At 37.5% G+C, this 19200-nt stretch overlaps 2 protein-coding genes and 1 long non-coding RNA gene across 3 annotated transcripts; 1 reads left to right on the top strand and 2 right to left on the bottom strand.

The window, feature by feature from the left end:
- Positions 1–374: 374 nt before the first annotated feature.
- Positions 375–8878, bottom strand: LOC122656981 (style cell-cycle inhibitor 1-A). Its single transcript, XM_043851706.1, has 5 exons — positions 8805–8878; positions 8682–8774; positions 8431–8556; positions 7864–7919; positions 375–666 (listed from the first exon to the last, which is right to left on the bottom strand). Exons 2-5 carry the CDS (start codon positions 8731–8733, stop codon positions 433–435), a joined length of 468 nt encoding a protein of 155 aa, XP_043707641.1. The 5' UTR covers positions 8734–8774; positions 8805–8878; the 3' UTR covers positions 375–432.
- LOC122656989 lies at positions 3701–5656 on the top strand. The gene is made up of 3 exons (XR_006332201.1): positions 3701–3735; positions 4174–4179; positions 5482–5656. It is a non-coding gene; the product is annotated as an uncharacterized LOC122656989 (long non-coding RNA).
- A 3084-nt stretch (positions 8879–11962) lies between the features above and the next one.
- LOC122659595 (cytochrome b-c1 complex subunit 6-1, mitochondrial) lies at positions 11963–18560 on the bottom strand. Its single transcript, XM_043854698.1, has 5 exons — positions 18446–18560; positions 17750–17802; positions 15801–15885; positions 12264–12353; positions 11963–12180 (listed from the first exon to the last, which is right to left on the bottom strand). Coding segments are annotated over exons 2-5 (210 nt in total). The 5' UTR covers positions 17752–17802; positions 18446–18560; the 3' UTR covers positions 11963–12147.
- Between the last annotated feature and the right edge of the window lie 640 nt (positions 18561–19200).

Here is a 19200-nt window from a genome sequence, read left to right on the forward strand (position 1 = left end):
AAGTTGACAAGAGTCCAGTAGTCCACACCTTTGGACGGGTTTAACAGCAAGGGCTGCATGAATTGTTCCCTGATCATATCCATAATTTCCAATCCAAGAGATATGTTCATTGCATCTTTCTGCTCTGAGTGCTCTCTGAATTGATTTGCTAAGGTTACAGTCTCTACTAGGCGTGGGAAGTTTCACATTAAATGGTCGGACACCAGAAAGCAACTCTTTTCATCAGATGCCAATATGATCATGATATGGGGGAAAGAAACACATTCAAAAGTGAAAAAGTATATTAGATTAGATTAGATTACAAGAAAAAGAACCAATGACAAGACCGGCACTGCTGGTTTTCAATTATCAACTCCCAACCCCCTCCCCCCCCCCCTCCCTCAAAAGGCAGTGGCAGAAGACAGCTATCAGTGAGCAATGTCACAGATTTTCTCATGTATGATTTTGTATGAGTTTCCAGTCATGCCGAGTCCGGGGACCACTTGCAATGCCTTCATAGTATTGGGATTCAAGCTTTTGGCTGTTCCAATCCTTGACAAAGTGTTGAAATAGTTCACGTGCAGCATCAGACGAAAGATCAGAGAAAAATAATCCCCTCTCTTCTTTCAACCATGTTGCAAACTCGTTATTCTTGGAGAAATAGTCATCGTTGGAAAGCTCTTGAAACTTACATTTTAAACAGAAGACAATCGTCAGGACATATTAGCTATCCCAACAACGGAAAAAGACATTGCATGAGAGAGAGAGAGAGAGAGAGAGAGATTTAATTTGTCTCACAGATTAATTACTGATAATTTGCAAATAACATCAATTACTGAATATGAAGATTAACCATGAACCACTTATTCATGGGCAAATACAAGAATTACCAGCTTAGAGTGCAAGACAAGCATGAATGTGAACGACAGTTGCAGAAAAAGACTGCTGGATAACAAATCAATATTAACAAGTCCGTGGACAACACTACAGGAGTTCTTTTTTGTACTACAACAGAAAGGGTAAATCATCATATGAGAGCATAAACTTCTTACCCAATTGAAATTGATACAGATCAAGCAATACTTACAATACCAAGTCAATATGATTCAAGAAAAGTACACAAATTAAAACTATAAAATCAAGGAAATAATATCTAATACCATTGTAAAATTGATGTACCATAGGCCAATAAAGGAAAGAAGAAATAGCTTGTGGGGAGTTGTTGGCTTATGGGTCCCAGAGAAAGGAACCTTTCCAGAATTTGTCTCATAAGTTAGGTCTTCGTAGGTAATATATTAAATAGGTTAAGTAGTTTTAAAGTTAAGCTCAGTCAAATTCGTTCTTGTATAGTGTAATTAATTAGGTAAATGCTTTTTTTTTTTTTTTTTTTGGGGTGTGTGTATGTGTGTGGTAACTACCAATCTCCTACACACCCATGGTAGGAAACCTTCCTACAGGGGTGTGGTAACTACCAATTTGTCTCATTAGTTAGGTCTTCATATAGGTTTTGAATAGGTTAAGTAGTTTTAAAGTTAAGCTCAGTCAAATTCGTTCTTGTATAGCAGTGGCAGAAATGTAATTAATTAGGTAAATGGCTTCTTCTTTTTTTGGGGGGGGGGGTGGTAACTACCAGCCTCCTACACACCCTTGGTAGGAAACCTTCCTACCTGCCCACTTTAAATGCAAGAACTCTGGCATACCGGATCAGATGGGCCCAAATTTTGCCCCTAGGTCCCCTGCTCACACTTCAAGTTTAAGCCCTATCGGAGTGTACCATGTGGCAAAACAAAGCTTAAAAAATCCAAGGCTATGGGAGAATGCACATTGCACAGTAATGGTCGGAGTACATAGGTATGCACAGACATACATAAGGATGCATGCCACTACACAGGAGGGTATTTAATTGAATTAGGATCTGAAATTTAACACATGGCTAATCCAGACCATAACCTCTCAATCCAATGGTCAGAATATCCAAATGATCTGTCCATGTGGTAACATTCAAAGTAGGCATGAAGGAACCATTTTCCTGCATTAGGTAGGGCATTGTAATTGTTCTTTAGTTTTTATAATTTGGGATATTTAGTGAGGCTGTATAGGCTTGCCCCACCACCATGGTTGGTTTCAAGTTAGTGTTTAAGAATGGGGGTTGATCCCTAATTATTCTTCCTCTTCACCCTCCTAAAGTGGTTTCCAATTTTGAGGGTTCTCCTAATAGTCCATTTAAGATCCCAAGCAACCTCTCCACCCAAAAAAAACACAAAAAAAAAAGAAAAAAAAAAAAAAAAAAAACCTATTCTACACATCAATGAGGAGCTAGCTCCAATTACTTGTGGATTTATTGCTAAGGTGGATCACTAGAAATTTTTTGTACATTTCGTCTTCTCTTCTTCATTCCTACTTCCCACTTTTGGTTTTACTGTTTAAAGAAACCCACAACATCCACATAACCAACCTTATTTATTCGTCATAATCTCAACCAGGATTTCAAGCATCGGGATTGGATTGGCCGATCCTTGTACGGAAAAACCCTAAATGGCATTAAAACACTGATTCAGGGGCCAATCCAGGCCGTTCCGATCCGATCCGGATCCCAATTCCGTGTTTTTAAACCCTGATCTCAACTCCAACCCATAATCCACTCATTTCAACCTCCACGCTCACCATGAAAAAATCTACCTCATGTACCCAACTAGGTATCGTTTCCATAATTTCTAGTTTCTGTTAGCACACAACACAACCCATTTTTTTGTAGGAACATAAAACAATCCAATACACCCCTTTTATGTCACCTTTCCTCCTCTCTCTTTTTCCTCTCAATCTCACCTTCAACTACACAAAATCTTACCTTTTCATAAATCTAGTCTATCCCTCCCATCAACTATCAACCCACCAAAATCTGCCCAACAAATTCTCTATACAGCAGAACTCAAAAGTGATATTCATTTGATCTTCGTCAAAGTTGTCATTTAAATCTAGGAATGAAATTCATTCTCATTTCCCACAATATAATGGTTTTAAAATGGACCAAAATTACACCACCAATAATATATATCTCCATAAGGAAGACTAATCACAATTTTGATAAAACGTGTAAATGTTGCAATTTATTTTGAGAGCCTTGAACGCTTGTTTCTCAATAATAATCTCGGTTCAGCTATTTGGTATCAGATTGCTACTTTGATGGTGTGGCTATCATCATGAATTGTATTCAAAATAAATATAGCGGTGGGTTTTTCCTCTTGCCTCTCCCTTACCCGCCGGTAAATCTGGAAATGAAGAAACCTCAAGTCCTTAACACTTTGAGAAAATAAAAGTTTTTTTCAGGCAACACTACTATAGTGCATGCCTTAGGTGCAAGGCCCACCCATTGCCACCTGGTATTATTACTTGGCTAGGTCATGTGCCTTTGTAGATGGGTTGGTCTAAGCAAGCAGACAACCATAAGCTATGTTTGTTCAACCATTGCAGCCCCAAAGGCTTGCTCTAGCACGGAGCGGTAACTCAAGTGGGAGAATCGTGTTATGGGTGACCTTATGGCACGGTTCAGAGAGCACTTGTCCAGATGTGGTAAACCTGGCAATAGTGGTGGCAGACTACTGTTCAAGAAGTGAAAGAGTCTCCAGAAGCCCCAGATTCTATTGCTGTGATGCAATAAGGATCGTGGAGAAGGAAGACTAAAGCTAAATAATAGTGATTCCCGAAATGGTAAACCTGGCAATGGCAGACTACTGTTCAAGAAGTGTGTGTGTGTGTGTGGAAAGAGGCACCAGAAGCCCCAGATTCTATTGCTGTGATGCTAGAAGGAACGTGGAGAAGGAAGAATAAAGCTAAATAATAGTGATTCCAGAAGTGGTAAACCTAACAATGGCAGACTACTGTTCAAGAAGTGTGTGTGTGTGTGTGTGAAGGATCATGGAGAAGGAAGACTAAAGCTAAATAATAGTGATTCCAGAAGTGCCAAACCTGGCAAATGTGGTGGCACACTACTGTCCAAGAAGTGTGTGTGTGTGCATTTATTGTTAATTTTTTTAATTTGTGCATTTATTTCCCTCACTGTCTGGCCAAGTTGCCAAGCAAACTGATAGAAGCAAGTGGCAATTTTTCTTCCTTATTTTTCTCCTTTTCCACCTTTTCCTTTCTTATCCTATTCCATCTTTTATTTTCTTGCACTTTCAAGATAACTGAAAATAGCCTAAAGTGAAGCTGTGGCTCAATGAGATCTAGAGTTCAAACAAGAGACAGAGAGAAAAACCACCTAAAAAGGGCATACCCAGTACACGAGGTTCCGGCCATTGAGGGGTCTGGGGAGGGCCAAAATGTACGCGGACTTACACCTCCGTATCCTAAAATATCTCACACTTGAAGGAAGTTAGCATGCATGCGCACAAGTAACCACCCACAGTTAGCTGCAGCACGAGTTATGTTCAGACATTTGTTCTCTCCTTGCACTCCAAAATACATATACTTAACATTCATTATCTCTTCAAAAGCTATCACTGTGACCATTACAAAATACAAATGGATACATGGAATTTATCTTGATTCTGTCTTTCTCCTATTTTAGAAAATTTTCAATTTGATAAATCCAGTACAAGGACTTGGGTTTAGTTTCTTTTTCTTTTTCTTTTGCAAGGGGGGGGGGGGGGGGATGGGGGGCGGGCTGGGGGGAAGGACTACTCTTAAATCATAACATGCACTACAAAAAGTGTTTACACCTAGTAAGGGTAAAAAAGTAGATCTGAATACCTTCCCATCCAGCAGCAACCCCCACCCCCAAAAAAAAAAAAAAAAATTCCCATCCTTCAACTTCCCCTATTCATTCCTAGTTGTCGATGTTTTATACTGAATAATGAAGTGTCATGGTGCACATTGCTTGCTAGTAATATAGTTTTAATGGGTAAGAGTAGATAAGGGGAGGTGCCAAGTTAGAATCATAGAGTATGTTTAGAATTAAAAGTCTTCACTGGATATGTCAAAGTAAAACAGAACACATAAGTGCAATTATAGTGAAAATTGGTAATGGAGGGATAGATTGACAACCAAGAGATACCCCAGATTCCAGAATGATCCTCCTTGATATCATGGTTAAATCATAAATAAGGCAGGAGCAATTCAAGAAGAGTGGAGGAAGTGGAGATGAGCTTCTAGAATGTTTTATGGTCTATGACCACTAAAACTAAAGTGTAAATTTTATAAGGTGACTACAAGACAATGTATGCCATATGGTGCTGATTTTGGACAATGAAAACAAAAATATACAAAAATGAGCATAATGGAGATGAAGTTGTTGCAAATTAAAGGTGGCTCACGCCATAGATGGGAAGGATTAGAAAAGAAAATGGCAAAACTTAAAGAGCGTTTATGCATGCCACCGACCTTGTCCACTACTTCTTTAAGAAGGGATATCAAGGCAATTCCCTTTGTTTTTCTTCCATTATATGCATAGGCATGGTCTCATCAATTTAAAAAGTATCCACTCTGGTGAGCACCATCTAAAAGAATTGTCAAAGAAACATTAGCTCACAGGTTTACACTAGGGCTACCAAATATCGTAAACTAGTACAAATGAGTTGGTACATGGGCTTGCATCTAAATCTAAAATTAATCCTACCCTTTCACAACCCTAACATATGAAAAGCCAATGCACCGAGTCCAATCAAGACCAACTCCATCAGGGGTTAAGCTCTCTAAGTTCAGCCCAGCCCAGTCCTTACATGCAAGTTCTCTTAGTAAATCTATGTTTCACATGAGTTTTTCTAGAGAGGCCAGGCCTTGGTGCAACAGTAAAGGTTGCTCCATTGTGACCAACTGGTCACAGGTTCGAGTCTGGAAACAGTCTCTCTATGAAAGCAGGGATAAGGCTGCGTACATTATGACCCTTTCCAGACCCCACAGTGGCGGGAACCTTATGCACTGGGTACGAGTTTGTCTAGAGTTGATCTACATTTCGATAGCAATGCTGTCAAATTAAGATTTGCCACATCTTTGAACAGTCCTCTCTATACAGCAGTTATGTTAGTAATTGGTATTTAATCTGCATGAGAATAACTGCTAATTTCAATTTTACAAAGCTTGCAGCAGGTCATGTCAGAAGGTTTTCACTCGTAGACTCCCACAATATGTCTTTTAAATATTTCTGTTATCATTTGGATAGTTTAGGAGACACTGTCAGTCAAAGTTTATGTAGTTTACGTTTTAATATTTTCTGTCATCAGAATATTGGAGACTTTTCAATGTTTTTCGGTTTGTCTGTAATTATGATAGTTAGGAGGAATTTCAAGGCTGACCAGATGCTTTGTGAGAGTTTTCCTACTTTCGGATTGACTTCTTAGTAGGTCATTAGTTGGGAAAAGCAATTAGACTCCTAATTGTAATAGGACACGAGATGGGAAGCCCCACAGATTTGAGAATGAAGAAGGGTTTCTTTTCTCACAAATATGTCATTGGTGCAGGCCCGTTCAAGATCTCGGTTGAAGATATCTCGGTTTCCCAAGTCGACCAGGTTTCGACAATATTTCGGAAATTTCAATAATTTCGACTAAAAAATACCAGGTCAACTAATTTTAACCAATTTCAACCAGTCCAGTTTCATCCAGTTTTGACCAGCCCATGACATGTCGAGTTTTGCCCAAAATTTACTAGGTTTCAACAAGGTTTCGACCGAAACCTGGGAAATCTTGCTTTCCTGGCTGGTTGAAACCGGCCTTGAAACCGAGATTTAGAAGTTCAGAACCTTGGTGCAGGCATTTGCAAGTCCCCTGAAGGTGGATTTACACATCTCCCCCTTCTCTCCTCCTCTTCTTCATTTTACTTTCTGTTACTGATACAGCAGCCTTGTTCCTCCCACACAACCAGCCATAGTTTACTTCTTTTCCCATCAAACCATCACCAACTTGCTTTCACAGTGGATTAGAACACTAATCCAGCCCCTCCATAAATGCCAAAACTCTAGCCCATTGAATTATCCACCCTCTCTACTGTCCTCTTACAGCCTCTATAACCCCATCCAACTTCACCAAGGGGCCCCATGAACTAAATCATTTACATATAGACAAGGCTGTATAGAAGCTGTTTAAAGGAGAAAGTAGAACACATAATATGTGCTTTCTACCACCAAAAAAAAAAACACATAATATGTACTAAAATGTAGGGATGTTGTACTATTTGGTTCAAGTGTTGGCGACCTTTTCAGATGAGCTACTAGAATAATTAAATTTACTTATTCAAGATTAATTCGAGTCAGGAACTCCAACAAAGAAGGCTTATGCTTTAGCATATGCTGCTACCAGCAGGACATTTCATTTTCCAAAGTTGTAGTAAAGGTGGACCATTGTAATGCTATAATTTGGAGCAACCACAGGCACTTTGAAACTTCCATATCAGGAGCTCTGGAAATGGCCTGTACATCACTGCATCTCTTATTCTCCTCCTGCGTGTTTCAGTGCAATCAATGCCTTTTTTTTTCCTTAGGAGGTGTAAAATGTTCATAATTTTCCATTGTGATTCACTGAATCTACAGCCCCTTTTTCTTTCCCTTCTTTTCCTCTTATTGTTCTCATACCCTTCTCTACCATATCTTTGTTTTTCGCTTTCTGTAAATTCGAGTCAATAAATTTTTTGTTATCAATCAATCCAAGAAAAAATCCCAAATTAAAACAACTGACAAAAACATTGACCCTATTGGAACGTCAAAATTTTATATTTCTTAAAAGCTTCGTTAGTGCCCCAACCATTCAGAAGACTCCACACACACTCACAGAGTAGCATTTTATATAACAAGACAATGGGGTCAATTAAATCGATGATAAGTCTGCATCAAATGGCTAAAAATTGAAGTTAACAAACATTTTCCAAATAGACATGGTTGATAAGAGAACTCACTGACTGTCGGTCCCGTTTGTGATGTTTCCTGTCATGCTTCTCCTTAGACTTCTTTCCTGAGAGCAACTTTCCCGAGTCAATATGGCCAAAAATTCACAGAGAGACTCTCATCTCCACAGACGGTAATGACAAGTGATCATTCAGTAATCTGATAATTTAGCACAAATTGATAGAAATTGTTGGTACTTCATATATAGACAAAGTCAAAACCATTGAATCCAAATTGAAAGATTGTGCATTGTATATGCAACAACTTTAGCCTTAAAGAGATAGTTCCAGGAAACAACAATGAACTAAGCTAGAATCCGTGCTTGAAAAGAAAGAAACAAAAGAAGGAAACTGAAATTAAGGTTTCTGGCCCTAAAGAAGATAATTAAGTGACATAAATAACTAGAAACTCCAAATGAAATAAAACGTAATCAACAAATAGATACATATATTGATCCCAAAAAAAAAAAAACAGATAAATACATATTGCAGCCTGTGAGAAGTCTATCTCAAACAAATATAAGAAGAGATAGAAGGCATGAGAGAAATGAGGGCGGGCGACTACAACACTACTCAAACCTTTATCAGAGTGGCGTTTGGAGTGCTTGTGAGATTTCTCGCTCTTAATCTTTTCTTTCTTGTCGCTTTTGACCTTCTTTCTCTCCCTATCGTCTCTGGTTCTGTACTTTTTCCTCCTGCCTTCTTCTGCAGGAACCCCAAAAACTACGACTCTCTTATTGAGAAAACCCAAACCGAACAGATATGAAGTAGAACAGTAATATAGCTTTAAATCACAAAGGAATAGATTGTATTGAAGGGAATATGAAGACCTTCGGAGATTGAAGACGAGCGCCTCTTCTTCGATTTCCCGTCGCTCCCCATTTTTATGATTTTTCTGCTTTTCTGAACCCTGCTTCTTCAATTACAGATGCAGAGGTCTCTTACATACTCTCGTGGTCCTTACGCGAGTCACGACTCACGAGTTGCCATTGTTGATAGACCGAAAAAGCCATCTATTATAATTATCCTCATCCGGCCGGCCCATATAGGCTCACAGAAAAACCAGATGGAGCGGACCCATTCGGAACCCCACTGCACCAGCTTCTTCGGAGGATACATTCTGGGCTAGGGGTGGCCGAACTTAAAAAACCCAAATCATAACCGCTCATAAAATTTAACCCGAAATCCATCGACCTTCTGGTTATTGGTCAGATTTTTTTTTTTAAGAAAAATTCAACTTTCGTTTGGATTTCTGGGATAAATTAATCAATATCGATACTTGTTGTGTTAAGTGACACTAGGGGTGTCAACGGGCTGTTTTCGGTTCGGGCTTTTTGGTTTCAGTGTGACTTTTATAGAAATCGAAACCAAACCATTAAGAAATATTCGGTTTCGGTGCGGTTTGGTTTCGTGTCGGTTTCGGTTTATGATAACTGGTTGATATCGGTTTGGATTCGGTTTGGTACCGGTTTTATATAACTAGTAAGGTCCGGTTAGTGCTAATTTTTCTTCTCTTTCTCTTTTAAGTACATAAAATATTTCAAATACAATGCATCTTTGTATCCTATGTCCTATGGCCTATGGATACAATTGATTGGGTAATCACTAACAAGGGATATGAGATAAAGTGAGAAACTATCACAACACATTTAGGGGGCAATAGGGCATTAGGCATTTATTGATTTACTCATTTATCGGGTTAGGTCGGTTCGGTTTGGGTTCGGGCCTAACGGTTCGGGCTACCGGTGCACCGTCGGGCTAGCCCAAACCAAACCAAACCGTTTGCCTTTATGGATCCACAAATCGAACCGAACCATTAAGAATTCGGCCCGGTGTGGTCCGGGCTCGTTTGGGCTGGTTCGGGCCGCTTTCACCGGTTCGGGTTGGGTATTGACACCCCTAAATGACACCTTCAAAACAATGCATAAAAGATTAGCGATTAACTGCAATATTGTGATAATGACAAAAGAAGGCTATTAGAAGCTAATAATTTTGGAATGAGATTAACCTCCTTTCTTTGAGCACCTTCGAGCCTGATAAAATCGACGCAAATCTTGGGATTGGGCTCCTCTCCTTGTAGGACATTGCCCAATGAGGCATCCAACGGTTGAGTTATGCCGCGCACATCTCAATGGCTGACTGAATATGCACCGGGATGTATACAGCACAATCCAGCCGTTGGATGCCTCATTGGGCACTCATTGGGCAATGCCCTCCAAAGAAAGGAGTTGAATCCAAAATCTTGAGCATCCTTGATGTTATGGGCGTAGTTCATTAATATGTAGGAACCAATATCGATCACCAATAATGTCGATATCAATACTGATATGTATTGGCCGAATCATAGATATTAGATCAAAAGGTCATTTTTTCTCTTTTTATTTTTTATTTTATTTTACTTTTTTTCGAGTGGAAAAAAATATTTTGGTGGTTTTTTGGGGTGCTCTTTGTATTTGGATAGTGGTGTGACAATGTTCTCTTTGTCAAGAAAAATAGGGAAAATACTGTTGTTTCTCCCGTATTTGTCACATTGGGTTTTGAGTTGAAGATTGTATAATCTTGTGAATCCACTTATTTTGGTGAGTTGAAGATTGTATAATCTTGTGAATCCACTTATTTTGGTGAATTACTTTGTAATCTAACAAGGGCTTTTTCTCTTGATTATGAGCAACGATATGAGTTAGAGAACAAGTAAAGGAGCCAGATAGAGAGGGAAGAGTGAAGGTTGATGAAAGGTTAAAGAGTGAAGATGCTTTTAACTCATCATGTCATTTCATTCCAATGTCCAGCTATACAGTTTTTGACGGTTCTATTAAATTATCAAAAGAGAATGGGCATTATGTGACAAGTAGAAGATTTATCTGGACCAAGTCCTGTGATTATTTCCCTTTCACTTTCAAGGGTTTTCCACATTAAAATTGATACGTTTGTTTTGTGACTTGGTTGATTTAATTATTTACATAGCTAGTATTGCGTATACTTGTTCATTATACTTATCATAACTTACACACAGATGAAAAAATATTTATTTATCTCAACAAGTGGTATCAAAGCCAAGTTCTTACGATTATGTGTAATGACAGAGAGAAACACTTCAACACATAATAGGGTTCGAAGGCCACAATACGGTTCATAGGTATAGAAATAAAAGGTTTGTACACACCCATAGTAGGAACCTTTCTTACATGCCCTACCAAGTGTATAGCCATTCTGGCAATTAGATAATAAAAAATTCATGATTTGGTCTAGACAGGCATCAAAATAGGGTGTACCCAGTGCACAAGACTCCCACCACTCCATGGTCTGGGGAGGATCATAAATCATAAAGTACGCAGCCTTAACCCTTCTTAAACAGAGAAGTTGTTTTTCCGGCACGAACCCATGACCACTTGGTCACAATGGAGCAACCTTTACCATTGCACCAAGGCTGCCCTTTAGACATGCATCACATTGACCTAATTCAATCAATAATTGTCCCATGTATTCGCATGAGATTCATGTTTATCCATGCACGCTGATAGCATCCAATAGTAATCTAAGAATCAAAGCCAAACTGTCATTTTTGGTGTGCCTTTCTTTTTAAAAATCTATTGGCTTGAATATATGTAATCATAGTTAAATAGGCTTGCCCTGAAGCTTCACAACAAAACTCCACTGTTAGGCCACCAAAATACATAATTTAGTTTTTTGGCTGAGGTGTACAATATTTCCATCAAAATTTCGCTTTCATATCAAAATCAACACAAAAATCAAAATTCTTGATCAATGGAGGAACAATATCACCATTTTTGTTCAATAAGATACCAAAGTGGATGATTGACCCATTTCATACTACAAATAATCGCAGGCAAATGAAATTTGATAGCACTGATTCCTTTTTAAACCTTGGCTATGAACCATTGACTGGTGAAACAGGAGCAAGATATAAGATTTATAAATTTATTCACTTAAGTCTATCATTACCTACCACTTCACAGTTCATGACCCTTGCAAAGTTCACCAACTATAGTGAATGTTATATTGACCTTGTTTATCATGCACTTCCTTGGCCTAACCAACTACATATAAAACATTCAAAAAAGAGACAAAGTGCATGATACCAACATCAAACTAGCTGACGAAGTCAACTCTCAACATCATCTTTTATTTGTCTAACCCGAGATTATATTGTTCAAAAAATTTGTAACCAGTACCATTTGAGGTACATAAGAGCCAATCAGAAGTTTGGAAACAGTTATTAGTGGACAATGAAATAGAGTGGACAACAACGTGCATGCCCCCCATGGAACCGCCTCTTTATTTCAGTTTTGAAAAGAGTTTTGGTGCAACCTGTGTTTCAAAAAAGCAGTTTCAGCTGAAGATTCTGGAAAATTTACTTAACCAACTATATCGACAATGAAGTGAGGGCTTACACATTTGTCAACACAAGACCAGTAATCGAAGTATTGCCCTGTACAGTGTTTGTGACCAGATTCATCACCTTGGATTCTCTTAACACATGCCTGTAATTTAAAAAATAAAAAGTTCAAGACAATGTAACTGCAATCAACAGAGACATTTCACATAATACCCAATTATTCAAGGACCAAATGGTAAGTAATGGATTTTTTCAACTGTCATTCCATACATGAAAATAGAGCCAACAAAATCACAAGCAAAGAAATAGCAGACACTGTTCCAGGCATAAAACCACCTCACTTTCATACAAATTAAATTGCAACCACATCTAAGAACTAACTCGACTAATGTCAGTCATGAGCCCAGCACCTATGACCCTTTCCCCAGGACACAAAATTTTACAACACAAAGCATCCCAAATGCTGATTAAACATTCAGAAGAATAGTTAGTCAAAAATTAAGACAGTGCCTTGCCAGTTATTATGAAATAGCATAGAAGATCTAGTATAAGATTTAAAACGAGAAAGTAGACAAACTCTAGAAGGAATATTATCCACAAAATCTTCATATCCTTAACTGGTACTATTCCTTGTGGTTTCAAATGACCCTTTTCTATGCAATTTCTGAAAAAGAACATTCAATGAACATATGCAAGCGCCAAGACCCCAAAACAAGTGCTGGCAGTTTCAGTCACTTTGCTAAGGTATGCTTTCACTCACTACTCTGATAAGTACCTTTTGTGGAATAGAATGCAATGCATGTTCAGATGTCCATTACATGGGAGGGGAATAGAAATTACTTTATTGCCAGTAGTACATCTTCAAAACTGAGAAAAGTAGAACACAATGCTGATATTAAGAGATGAGCAATGGATAAGAAAAGTGAACATTCTTGTGGCCAATCCAATAGAAATTCAATAGATGAGAGATAATTTCATACTCTTGACTTTCAGGTAGAAATTAACAATCTGTCAACCAATACTAGTCAGCAAAAGTTCAATACAAAATCTTAACAAATTTTTTAATCAGATTCATTTAAGGTAAAAAGGAAAATTACCTTCATAACACAAAATAATGTTTGACCTATCCTACATACGCATCCATGTTTCAAAGCCACCTAATTACCCAGACTGAATTTGGATATTACCAAACCACTCAAAACAGTGCCAAGCTTACGTGTACAACCTTTTGCCCTATGTTGCATCTGCTGGAATAGTCATTATACAAGCATAGGACAAAATTCAGCCAATGCCTTCTCCCACAGAACCTCTCCGAAAGAAGCACAAGGAGGCAAATCCTGAATCACTGCTTAGCAAGTCCTGAATCACAGCCTATATATATATATATGTGTGTGTGTGTGTGTGTGTGTGTGTGTGTAAAAAAGGCTCAGCCATTTTTTATTTAATGGGAAAAATAAGGGGACCAGATCTTGGGGTATTCCTCAGCCAAAATATCAAAATCCATCAGCCCTAGCAACTTGGAAGACCCAAAATCATGCAACACATTGATTTAAGGACCCTAATTTTGCATAGCTCCAGCAGAAGGAGAACATCTTCTGAAACCCTAAACTGGAAATGGAAACCAATCTCTCTTTAAGAAATTTCTCCCAATTTGACTAATCACTATCTTTGCATGAAATTTTTTTCAAAACGCTGTTATATCGAGCCGACAAATGGGAGGTTTTTGGAGTTGGGTGCACCACCATTGCTGTTATTCTCTCGTGTTGCAGCAACAGAGAAGACATGAGAGAAGAGACCATGTTAGGTGAGATCCAAATAGCTAAAAAATCCATTGCATTTGGGCATCTCTTTATAGAAGAACACTTCGTGGAGACATTTTGGATCATTTTCGACAAATAAAAAGAGACAACACATGCTAAAGATTCACATACATAGGCCAGCTACTGTTTTGTGTGCAAAATAGAAATACCAATCTTTGGTTTGGCCTTATGGTAAGCCAAAGCTTCCACCGGGTAGATAGGTAATTCAAAACCCAATTTCGAGTAGTCAACTAGTCATGTAGCTTTCCCAAAAAAAATTATATATATTCCATACTATTTCATCTATTACAGAAGTGGAGAAGTCACTGAGGCCATATACGCTGCACTTCTGAAGTCTGATACAAGTCTTCTTGGCCATAAAACATCCCAACCCCAAAATAAGTAAATAAATAGAAAAAATATTTCTTTACCAATCTGCAAATAGTCATAGAAACCTATAGGAAGCAGCAATAAAATCCAATTTCCCTCAATTGTAAGCTATTCCTGTTTTCTTCCTTCAGCAGATTCAAGATAATGCATCTCATTCTTCCCCCCAAAAACATTTCCAGCTTTTCTTCTCCCACTTTTTAAATTTACCATTATCAATAATTTTCCTACCAATCAGTTGTTCTTATAAACAAATTCAAAGTTCTTCTCTAACACGACCGGCATTCAACGAAGAACAAATACAACACATTATAAATGAAACTATCCATAAACAGAAAGACTCAGAACCATCATAGTCAATCCTGGCATCACCATATAAATCAATAACTAATCAGGCAATTGGAGAGCTAGATCCAAAAGTTGAACTGCAATATGCATCCAATTAAATGATTTTACAGCTTCAAAGAGTTAATAAATAAATATTTTATGTTTCTATGTTACAGTAAGGTGATGCTCAGTCATATTGAAGTACAGGCAACCACCCCCACCTCCTCCCACCCAAAAAAAAAAAAAAACACACACACACAAAACACCCAAATTAAATGTTTTCCCCTATACTTGCACAGTTGTTACTTATATTTGTCAACAAGACAATAAATAAATGAACTTTCAATCATCTAATCTACCTCAACCTACATCATAAATCAATAAAATGATAGTCATGATAAGTCAGATTTCCGGCAAAAAGGAAAGCAAACAATCTGAGACTCAACCAAAACATAGAATAAGTTTCACAACACGTTATTAATGATAAGTATAAGTTCACCAAAATTTTAAAATAAAATATACTTCTACCACAAAATGATATTTAGCATTTTATGCAAGATGATCATTCCATATTGATAAATCCATGTTATACAAAAAATTTGGTACAGTTACAGAGCAGGAGCTGCCATTTTAAATGGTATTGCAGGTTGTACCAACAACCATTCCACGGTAGATTGCATAGGTTATCCATAGTTAGCATATATATATCGGTTGTTTGAAACTACAAAATTGAAAGACCATGGACTATAGTCTCTACAATATTAGATGCTGCAAAAGCACATTCAAGGCCAGGTACTTGACCAGTGTGATACATAGCAATACCATCTTTGATGCTCTAATCACACAGTTCAAACACCATGAAATGGAGAAACAGTGGTATTAGAATATGCATGAGATTGCCATAGCTTCTGACCTATGGGATGATAATGAATTCCAACTTACAAAGACAAATACCAATAAATAATGGTCCAGAGATAACAGCAAACAGTTTAAGTACCCAAAAAAAAATAGTCCAAAGGGAAGAAATTCGCCAAGTCTTTGAGCTCCAAATATTTAAAGATTCAAAAGTTGGAAGATACCTGATATTCAAGAAGAGGTTTAACACACTTTGGCTTGCAAGTCTCTTCAAGATATTTCTTTGGATCAACAGGTTCTTCATCCGCCCTAGATTGAGAAAACAAAGATAAGCTACAAATTCATAGATAAGTGAAATAAATAGACAATTTCCATAAAGGAGCTTGAGAAATGATATCAATAGAGTCCAAAAATTTTATTTCAAGGAAAAGGAATAAATATTTGGAGCTCATGCAATTTTCCAACCAAATAAAATTTCCTAATTTTGAATTGAAACAGAAGATTAGGATATCAAAGAGAATAAACAGTTACACTGTTACAGAGGATGTTCATTACATAGGGGAAATTTAACCAAAACTCAAATATAATTTAGAAGAGATTGACTTGACCTTCTTAAAATGGAGTGTCTAAATGACACCTCTATAGGTGTCTTTAGAATTTGACACCTTCATTTAATTGCCCCTTTGGTGGAGGGCCAGATGGGAGAAAGGAAAAGTTGCAAGGGAAGGGGAAAAGAGATCACACAATCACACACTCTCACAAAGTAAACTCAACAAACTTCTATTCAATTCACTATTCCCATTGTTGGGTTACATGAAAATATTTAAAGGAAAAATAACAAGACTCCTAGGTAGACTATGAAACTGAAAATAACAACTTGCAATTCAAACTGTAACTCTATCTAACTCCTACGTAGGTAACCTAAAACAAATATAAGACTTAAATAAATAACCTACTAAATAAATTCGAACCCTTGTTGGACCAAAAACCATTGGACCAGTTCTGTTTTGGTTTGGGTCTCCAAATCCTATCATGCTGGTCCAACCAGCCAAGTGGTACTGCATTAAGCTCGCTTCTACTTTCAACACAAGTCTATTCACATAAGGAGCCACCCCAAATGAATGACTTTGTTACCTAGATCTTAGCCAAACTTATATTCACAAGCACCCTTTTCTACATTTGAAAACAAAGCATACTTCTATTTTCAAAACAGTGCTGGGCTTTTGTGTGAAAACGAGCCTTTTGATTGAAGAAAGTAATTCACCATGGCTGTTATGAGCATGAGCTGTTTGCACACTATATGGACCACAGAAAGCTGAGATAAAAATTCATATTAGCCTCTTAGGAATACATAACTAACAAGGACATGCCCATCTTTCATTATCTAGTTGTGTACACATGTTGAACACCAAGCTACACACATTAACATGGCTTGATACTCTTGTTATTTCCTAGCATATTAGCATTGCTATGTTAGAAGTAAGAGACATGTCTGGCTGTCTTCTCACTTATTAAATGGCCATACACGTTGAGATGAAGGTATAAAGTATAAACATCAAGCAAAGAAGTCGGTTCTAGTTTACTCTAATCTTGTTAATACTAAGTCACGTTGTAATTGTCCTGTAATAGTGGTTCTCCTGTATTTGCTTCCCCTTGCAAACTAGGTGCCATGTGAGTATGTGATAGCCAATCAAGATGCTAAAACCAGATGCTTCTCACTTAATTTCCATAAAATAAAGTTGAAAATTCGTATAACAATCTGATAGGTCACCCAAAAGATGAAAGAGAATCAGAAACCATGCAGACCCAAACAGAACCACAAAATAGTTAACACTATAGAAGACCATAGTAAGCCAGAAAATATGAAGTCTGTTAGTGTTTCTAAAAAGTCACAATACAAAAGCATTACTCCATCAACTTCAAAATATAATTATAACTATGAAAGACATAAGGCAGCTAAATAATGCATTTGAAAAATGTAATCCAACCTGTTTAACCAAAAAAAAAGCCCATCCAACCGGGTACTATCAAATATATTTTTTCTCTTTCAAGGAGTATATAATATGCATCAGAAGAGAGAGAACAGCATTAAGTAGCCTGCACATCACAGGTCACCAATAAAGGAAAAACAAAGCACATCCGAAGAATTTAAATGGGAAAAAAAAATACGCACATTGTGAACGATGATAGAATATCAAACCAAACCAACGGTCTTGCTAGTCTCGCCTGCATTAGAGAGAAAAGAAAATTTATATAATAAAAATTTCGCAGACCATAAAATGCATTAAGTGCTACGCTAAAACGACAATCAAAATACTTCCAGCTACAGAACAAAAGTTTGTATTCTACACAGTGGTAGTAATCCACTGCTTTTCCAGCTTCAAGTTGATCAGATAGGAACAAAAATAAAAGAAATAACTCATGGCCCCAAATTAACGCGATATAATTTGCATAAACTACGATTAATAGCTTATCAAAGTAGGAATGGATTAAACATGTCATCTTGAGCTAGTTTCCTGTTAACATTAGCAGAATGTAATGTCTTTATAAACAAATTCAGAAGTTGAAAACTTTAAATATTAAATCCTCTCCATACATTGTCTTCTTCTAGAAAACTAGATTTCAATCAATTCCTACATCAACAGAGTCCATTAAAATGGCGTTGACATTTTATATTACAAAAAATAAAAATCGAGGGAAAGAGAGACATCATCCCGGGTATCGGAGCCCTAATTCACGGATCGATATCGTTACAAGAACTTACACAGAGATTTACTACTAAACGAAACGAATTCGTTTGCTTATAATTTTAGATCTAATAAAAATGATACAGAAACAAGAGATTGAACGAATCAGACAACGCTCCTACCTTCTGATCGGAAACAGATTTCGGCGGCTTCGGAGATTACGCTAAGGACTTCACAGGGAACGGTAATGAAACAATGAGCAGTGGAAATGTTCTTTCATTTACCAGTATCAGTGATTTTTAGAGTCCATTCGCTAACGTACGCCTCCTAGGTTAAGGTAAAACGCGTACGCCCGAATGAGCGAGATCTTCTTTCCACGACCTGAACCAATAAAGGAACGGGATAAAGCATCTTCATAGTTAAATAATGTAAAAGAATAGTCATAGATAGCATTCTTACCCTTGAGATGCTGTCTTCCGCCCATCCTGAAGCCACAACAGATTCGATTGGAATTTTTGCATCTGGACTTGGAATATTCATTGGGACTATACGAGGGTGAGGATATCCCATCGTACCAACCATTAGATTGGCACATTTTGTACCTATTCTATAGATTGCAACATGTCAGTAGAGCCTCGATCAATCTGAAGATATGAGGCTCCAATCATGTGGTTCTGATAGGTCAACCTTCCTATGCGTTTTACTCTTCTTTTTTTTAACCGAAAAAATTGTAAATTTACGATCAAATAAAACAGGGAACAGTAAAAAACGAAAACCAGGTTTTAAACATTTATATTTCAAAAAATAAAACCAAAATTACAGCACTCTTCTCATATAAATTGAGGAATTTTATTTAAAAGGGGGAAGTGGCTTGAGCCAACTAAGGTTTTCACAATAGCCACAACCTTAGCGAAGGTCTGCCTCCATGCTCCATTCG

Source organism: Telopea speciosissima, chromosome 1 (assembly GCF_018873765.1).
Source record: "Telopea speciosissima isolate NSW1024214 ecotype Mountain lineage chromosome 1, Tspe_v1, whole genome shotgun sequence".
Taxonomy (NCBI): Eukaryota; Viridiplantae; Streptophyta; class Magnoliopsida; order Proteales; family Proteaceae; genus Telopea; species Telopea speciosissima.

Bases quoted from the DNA above. Each gene is read 5' to 3' on its own strand.
- LOC122656981 (XM_043851706.1), bottom strand. From the start codon at position 8,733: ATGGGGAGCGACGGGAAATCGAAGAAGAGGCGCTCGTCTTCAATCTCC. The intron at 8,557-8,681 runs GTCTTCATATTC...GGGTTCCTGCAG, and splicing joins CTCGTCTTCAATCTCCGAAG to AAGAAGGCAGGAGGAAAAAG. The intron at 667-7,863 runs GTGAGTTCTCTT...TTAAAATGTAAG, and splicing joins ACAAACGGGACCGACAGTCA to TTTCAAGAGCTTTCCAACGA.
- LOC122659595 (XM_043854698.1), bottom strand. The intron at 12,354-15,800 runs GTATCTTCCAAC...TTTAAATTACAG, and splicing joins AACCTCTTCTTGAATATCAG to GCATGTGTTAAGAGAATCCA. The intron at 12,181-12,263 runs GTAAGCCCTCAC...TTTGAAACACAG, and splicing joins GGTCTTGTGTTGACAAATGT to GTTGCACCAAAACTCTTTTC.